The following is a 7886-nucleotide window of genomic DNA, read 5'->3' as shown; positions in this document are numbered from 1 at the left end:
TTAAGTATTTGGATCTTTTAATTGTGATGATTTTGGCTCACATTTAACAAAAACACACCAATTCACTATCTCAAAAAATTAGAATATGGTGACATGCCAATCAGCTAATCAACTCAAAACACCTGCAAAGGTTTCCTGAGCCTTCAAAATGGTCTCTCAGTTTGGTTCACTAGGCTACACAATCATGGGGAAGACTGCTGATCTGACAGTTGTCCAGAAGACAATCATTGACACCCTTCACAAGGAGGGTAAGCCACAAACATTCATTGCCAAAGAAGCTGGCTGTTCACAGAGTGCTGTATCCAAGCATGTTAACAGAAAGTTGAGTGGAAGGAAAAAGTGTGGAAGAAAAAGATGCACAACCAACCGAGAGAACCGCAGCCTTATGAGGATTGTCAAGCAAAATCGATTCAAGAATTTGGGTGAACTTCACAAGGAATGGACTGAGGCTGGGGTCAAGGCATCAAGAGCCACCACACACAGACATGTCAAGGAATTTGGCTACAGTTGTCGTATTCCTCTTGTTAAGCCACTCCTGAACCACAGACAACGTCAGAGGTGTCTTACCTGGGCTAAGGAGAAGAAGAACTGGACTGTTGCCCAGTGGTCCAAAGTCCTCTTTTCAGATGAGAGCAAGTTTTGTATTTCATTTGGAAACCAAGGTCCTAGAGTCTGGAGGAAGGGTGGAGAAGCTCATAGCCCAAGTTGCTTGAAGTCCAGTGTTAAGTTTCCACAGTCTGTGATGATTTGGGGTGCAATGTCATCTGCTGGTGTTGGTCCATTATGTTTTTTGAAAACCAAAGTCACTGCACCCATTTACCAAGAAATTTTGGAGCACTTCATGCTTCCTTCTGCTGACTAGCTTTTTAAAGATGCTGATTTCATTTTCCAGCAGGATTTGGCACCTGCCCACACTGCCAAAAGCACCAAAAGTTGGTTAAATGACCATGGTGTTGGTGTGCTTGACTGGCCAGCAAACTCACCAGACCTGAACCCCATAGAGAATCTATGGGGTATTGTCAAGAGGAAAATGAGAAATGAGAGACCAAAAAATGCAGATGAGCTGAAGGCCACTGTCAAAGAAACCTGGGCTTCCATACCACCTCAGCAGTGCCACAAACTGATCACCTCCATGCCACGCCGAATTGAGGCAGTAATTGAAGCAAAAGGAGCCCCTACCAAGTATTGAGTACATATACAGTAAATGAACATACTTTCCAGAAGGCCAACAATTCACTAAAAATGTTTTTTTTTATTGGTCTTATGATGTATTCTAATTTTTTGAGATAGTGAATTGGTGGGTTTTTGTTAAATGTGAGCCAAAATCATCACAATTAAAAGAACCAAAGACTTAAACTACTTCAGTCTGTGTGCATTGAATTTATTTAATACACGAGTTTCACAATTTGAGTTGAATTACTGAAATAAATGAACTTTTCCACGACATTCTAATTTATTGAGATGCACCTGTATATATATATATATAACCTTGGTTTTATATTCACTTTTAAACATTTATTACACAAAATAAAATTATCTTTGGAATGCCATTCCTGCTTCCTGGTGAGATCTCGCCTTGTGACTGCCTTGGTCCTTATCACAATCTTGTATGTATCTTTTATTGTGGCTCTCTTAAAAATGTTGGTCTATCATTTGTTCAACAGATCCAATGTTCAATGGAAATTAGTTATTGTTTGAACAGTGAAAAGGCTTTCGTACCTCTTTGTACATTTTTTAAGCATTCCGAATTAAAACTGTGATCTTATGAAAATATGGGTATCGTTATCGGCCTATAGGTTTTTGGTCAAACCGGTATCGGCCAAAAAAGGTCATATTGGTGCATTCCTAGTTACTATATATTTAATTTTTATTCATTTAATTTAGTTGAAATTACTCTTAAGTCTCAATGGTACTAAAATGCTATATAATATTAAATTTTAGGACTATTAATACATAATATATATATATTTTTTGACTTAGAGGTAAAATATTAACCCAGCATTTTCTTGATGAGCTTTGTTAGACACCCTTTAATTAATTTCTCTCATATTGTTTCCAAATCATCCTTCTTTATAAATGCAATGCATGGAATTTCCGAGCACAATGCTATTAATTGCCATTGTTTGATGGCTATCCTGTTTACAGTAGTCATTACCAATTGAACATAATAAAGGAGCAGTGCTCTATTCAGAGCATTTGGGGGCACAATGTAAATGAAAAGCAAATCAATAGAAAATACATTTTGTTCCATTCTCCTTGTAGCTGCAAATTAACAAGCTTTTTTTTCTCAGCCACATAATACACGTTTAGTACTCAACAGTTCTTTGCACCAAGCTGCTATTCACGGGGGGCGGGCTGTTTAAATTAACATATACTTTCTCCCGGGTCCCAGTTGTTTTCATCTCTCATTTATGGAAGAGGTTACGGATGAGCAAAAATGATTGCCAGTTAAACTTTTGTAATTAACCAAAATAAAGGCATCAATGGGTTTGGTTATTTATAGAGTGGTTCTCATTCTGAGACTGTATTTAGCTCTTCATGGTTTTCTGCTTTGGAGGACATTTGATGTTAGGGCATGCTTGGGTTGAGGTGACAAAAAGAAGAGAGGGGGCGCCAAGCTCTCTCTCTCTTTCCAGGTCGGTTTCTTCGGGGGACTGAAGGTGCGGATCACCGAGCGCCTTGTCTATTTTAGCACTCCGCAGTTACTTAACGTTCCGCACACATTCTTGAATGCTGCAACAGCAGTTTGAGATGAATGAGCTTCGGGATCCAGTGAAGAGGACTGCCACATGCTGCCCCTTATCCTCCACCTCACCGCCTGTGCAATAGGGGCTGCCACTGTGGCCAAGCCAAACAAGCACAAAAAATCCCAAAATATTATACATGTACAATATATTTGCATCTGCCTGCCACACAACATTCATTTGCACCGCTTTTTCTGGAGAGGGTGCATGTGGCAGCTGGTCAGATCAGGATCAGTTAAAGATTGTGTGGCAGTGGTTGTCAAGAAACAGTTATGGGAAGACCGAAACAGGTGACTCACACACCCGTCTTTCCCAGGGGTTGGGAATATCTGCAGCCGGAGACTGAGCGTGACTAGACCTGTGCAATTCTCTAGGCTTCCAGCGTTCAAAAGATGTCTCCTTCATCAGACGACACTGGGGGTCCATGCCCGCTGGGACACACTGGCAGGGATACAGCCGCAGCACACTAGCCACAGCGCTTTCTGGATCTCTTGATTGCGGAAGGCGTAAATTACGGGGTTGATGACGGAGTTGTAAGTGGCAGGCACCAAAGTAGCATATGTATATAGGGGTGGGTACGTGTAATCAGCTATAAGCGAATAGACAGTAAATGGCATCCAACAGGCGGCAAAAGTGCCCAGAATGATCGCCAGGGTGGAGACGCCCTTCCTGGTGGTGACGTAATGGGGGCTCACTGCTAAAAAGTGGTGCTGCAGGGCGATTTGGTGTGCGTGTCGCATGACAATTTTGCAGATCTGCACGTACAGTTGAAGCATTAGGCCAAACAGCAGAAGGAAGGAGATGGACAGAACAGCCACGTTGTTTTTTGTTAGTGGCCACACCACACTGCAGTAAGCTTCCTGGCCCAGGCAGTTGACACCAGTGACCGGCAACAAACCCAGGCACAGTGACACTCCCCATAGGAGCACAAGCATGGTGTATGTGAAGGCAGTTGTACGCTCAGAGTTGTACGTGAGGGCATAGTACAACGACAGGTAACGGTCAATGGTGATCGCCAGCAAGCTGAAGACGGATGCAGAGAAGGAAGCCACGACCAGACCCACCGTCAGGAGCTGTGCCGAGTCAGAGCGTAGCAGGTAAGCAAAGGTAAAGTGCAGGACTAACCCCAGGCCAGCCAGAAGATCAGCTAGAGCAAGGCTGCCAATCAGCAAAAACATGGGGGCACGCAAAGCTGGGTTCTGCCAGATCACGAGGACCACCAGGGCATTCTCGCAGGCTATCAGGGTGCCAGAGGAACACAGCACGATGTCCCAGGGGTTCACCAGCAACTCATCAGGTGGTCTCGCCGGCAGAACCACAGCAGGTGCGTATGTTCCGACAGTGATGTTGTCTAGACTTCCCGCACCACTGCTGTCCCAGGTGGGCTCTTGGACCAGCCAGCTGGGGGTAACTGGCACCTCCTCACTCATTCTGCTTCCCGTTGAGATGACGAATACATACATCACATCACAAACACACACAGAAAAACACAATTAGGTGTGTAGACTGTAAAAAGTGGTAACCTGCAACTGTTACAACCTAGTTGTAACCTAAAAACTTTTTGTTGGTGTAATGTATTCAGGTTGGTTTAGTGATGCCAAAAAATATTTTTAATTTGGATAAAACCAGTTAATTTAAATGTGACCATCTATGAGGCACATTTTAAGGTTAACATTTTTTTCAGTGTTCACCTGCAATTGTTACCTTCAGTGATGTCAAATAATATTTTTGACTTGAATAAAACCTGTTAATGTTGATGTTACCACATGAAACACATTTTTAAAGAAATATTCCAGGTTCAATACAAGTTAAACTCAACCGACAGCATTTGTGGCATAATATTGATTACCACAAAAATGTATTCCAACTCATCCCTCCTTTTCTTTAAAAAAAGCACAAATCTGGGATTCAGTGAGGCACTTACAATGGAAGTGAATGGGGCCAATCCGTAAATGTTAAAATACTTACCGTTTTAAAAGTATAGCAACAAGATGTAAACAATATGAGTATTACCATGATTTTAATATAATAAAATCACTTTCTTTCTTTGTTTTTTTTATCCCCTCACAATTTGGAATTCCCACTACTTTAGTAGGTCCTCGTGGTGGCGTGGTTACTCACCTCAATCCGGGTGACGGAGGACAAGTCTCAGTTGCCTCCGCTTCTGAGACAGTCAATCCGCGCATCTTATCACGTGGCTTGTTGTGCATGACACCGCGGAGACTCCCAGCATGTGGACGCTCATGCTACTCTCCACAATCCATGCACAACTTACCACACACCCCATTGAGAGCGAGAACCACTTAATCGCGACCACGAGGAGGTTACCCCATGTGACTCTACCCTCCATAGCAACCGGGCCAATTTGGTTGCTTAGGAGACCTGGCTGGAGTCACTCAGCACACCCTGGATTCGAACTCGCAACTCCAGGGGTGGTAGTCAGCGTCAATACTCGCTGACCCAGGCCCCCCTCTAAAATCACTTTCTAACCTTTTCTGTGTGAAGTTATAACCAATTTTACAACTTTGTTGCCATGACAATATAATGTCAACAAACCCTAAAATGACTGTAAAAATGACAATTTAAACAACTTTACAGCTCAAATAATACATGAGTTTTAACAAGAATTAATTTAAGTGTTTTTATAAAATTATAAGCTTCACATTTCTGCCATTAAACCCTCCAAAAATTGGCCCCATTCACTTCCATTGTAAGTGCCTCAATGTAACTTTGATTTTTGATGAGTCAAAATGTATTTTTGCTGTAATAAACATTATGCCACAAATGCTGTTGATTGAGCTTAACTTGTACTGAACCTAGAATATTATTATTTTTTTATTTTTTTTAAGTAGTTACAATTTGTTACCTTGAGGACCTATTTTTACATGATCTAACCCTTAAAATTAGTTTTGTTAAACTTATTTGGGTTGATTCAGTGGTCAGATAATATTTTTGACTTGGATAAAACTGGTTCATGTTGATGTTACTGCATAAAACACATTTCAAGGTAACATTTTGTAAGTGGTAACTGTTACCTTGATGACCAATTTGATGTTACCACATGAACAACTATGTGATACAGGACCTATTTCTCCCAGCACAAACACTTAAAATTTGATTTGATGTAACCTAATGTATTTAGGTTGATTCAGTTATAATCAATAATATTTTTGACTTGAGTAAAAATGGTTAATTTTGATGTTACTACATGAGGCACATTTTTAGGTTAACATTCCCCACATAAAAAGTGGTAACTTCTAATTATTATCTTATTATCCTTTTCCTACCTGATCTAACCCTTAAAATTAGTTTTGGTGTAACCTAATGTATTCGGCTTGATTCAGTGGTCAATAAATAAAGTAAAACCAGTTATTTTGGATGTTTGAAAAAGACAAAACAACAATATAATCATGATAAAAATGTAGTTATCATGATACATTTTTCATTACTACAAAACACCAAACAGTCATAATCAGCCATTATAACAAAATGTCAAGAAAAATAGCCACTGAAAAAACATAAGCATTTAATGGAATAAAATCTTAAGTGTTACTAAGTCATTGCTCAGTTGTCACATCTTAAAAGGAATATTCAGAGTTCAATACAAGTCAAGCTTAATTGACAGAATTTGTGGCATAATGTTGATTACCACAAAAAATAAAAATAAAAATAAAAATATTGTTTGACTCATCCCTCCTTTTCTTAAAAAAAAAAAAAAATCAAAAATCCAGGTTGCATTGAGGCGATTACAGCAGAAGTGAATGGGGCCAGTTTTTGGAGGGTTTAATGGCAGAAATTTGAAGCTTATAATTTTAGAAAAGCACTAACATTAATTCTTCTGTTAAACCTCAAGTATTATTTGAGCTGTAAATTTATTGAAATCATCGTTATTACGATCATTTTAGAGTTTTAAGGTTTACAGAGTTACGTTGTCATGGCGACGAAGTTGTACAGTTGGATATAATTTTATACAGAAAAGGTTAGTAACCGATTTGATCACACTAAAATCATGTTTACACACATATTGTTTATGTCTTGTGGCTATACTTTTGAAAAAGTGAATATTGTAACATTTACAGATTGGCCCCATTCACTTCCATTGTAAGGGCCTCACTGTAACCTCAATTTTTGTTTTTTTAAAGAAAAGGATGGACAAGTCGAAATTAAGTTTTGTGGTAATCAACATTATGCCACAAATGCTGTCGATTGAGCTTAACTTGTATTGAACCCGGAATATACATTTAAACCTAGGCATGAGAAATCATGCATTACTCCTTTACCAGTATCTTAAGACTCATAATGTTCTTTAGTTCAGAACAAAAAATCGAATTAAGACAAATCAGAGATACATTTCTCTTCACTTGTATACAGTGGTTAAGTCGCCTGTTATTATTCAATCACGGTGGAAAATCCAAAGGGAAGGGAGGGCCCTGTTCAGTGCTGATATTAAATAAAGGAGGGTTTCACAGTTTATAAAAGAGCTCTGCGTCTTAAGAAGACCCCTGCATCAGCAAACTTCCATTTCTCTCATATTTATCTCAAAGCACCATGAGTCCAAACTACACTGCAACCAGCTGGTTGATATAATAAAAGAAAGCACCTTAATTTTATGATGCTCTATAATAGTGCTTCACCTCTTTGTATGTATAAATATACCTGGTTCTTTATCTGTGGTAAAAGTGCAACAGCAAAATATAAGCATAATCATTTTAAGAAATGGACATGGTCCTCCTTCACTCCCCATCTGGAGGGTTCCCTACCTTGTCTCTCGGAGGAGAGGCGCCCGTTTTAGATGTTTTAACGTCCTTGTTGTCTTTCCATTATAATTAATGACAGCGCTGTTCGCAGGTGCAGCGCCACGCGGATGGATGGAGGAATCGGATGCGGTGATGTCGAGTCTTTTCTTTTAGCTGTGCGTTACAGCCAGCAGCAATAGCGGCTCTTCATCGTCCGTACGAGCATCTCCACCGACTGCGGCTGTGCAGAGTTGCTAGGTGGGGAGGGGTGAGGTTTCATTCTCACACCGGCCCGACTCACCAGAATAAGGTCCCGTCACATTTGTTTGCTGTTCTGTTCAAGGGCGGGAACTAAAGGATGCGAATCTCTCTGTTGTTGTATCTCGTTCAGCATCAGTGGGGATTG

General features: G+C 40.1%; 1 protein-coding gene across 1 annotated transcript; it reads right to left on the bottom strand.

Moving 5' to 3' along the window:
* Window positions 1-2033: 2033 nt before the first annotated feature.
* Window positions 2034-7741, bottom strand: LOC127431449 (G-protein coupled receptor 12-like). The gene is made up of 2 exons (XM_051681849.1): window positions 7505-7741; window positions 2034-4175 (listed from the first exon to the last, which is right to left on the bottom strand). The coding sequence occupies exon 2, from the start codon at window positions 4172-4174 to the stop codon at window positions 3149-3151; it is 1026 nt and encodes a 341-aa protein (XP_051537809.1). The 5' UTR covers window position 4175; window positions 7505-7741; the 3' UTR covers window positions 2034-3148.
* Between the last annotated feature and the right edge of the window lie 145 nt (window positions 7742-7886).

Source organism: Myxocyprinus asiaticus, chromosome 41 (assembly GCF_019703515.2).
Source record: "Myxocyprinus asiaticus isolate MX2 ecotype Aquarium Trade chromosome 41, UBuf_Myxa_2, whole genome shotgun sequence".
Lineage (NCBI taxonomy): Eukaryota > Metazoa > Chordata > Actinopteri > Cypriniformes > Catostomidae > Myxocyprinus > Myxocyprinus asiaticus.
The sequence above is the reverse complement of the archived record's forward strand: the minus strand, read 5'-3'. Positions and strand labels throughout refer to the sequence as shown.

Excerpts from the sequence above, each read along its gene's own strand:
- LOC127431449 (XM_051681849.1), bottom strand. The coding sequence starts at position 4,174 with ATGAGTGAGGAGGTGCCAGTTACCCCCAGCTGGCTGGTCCAAGAGCCC.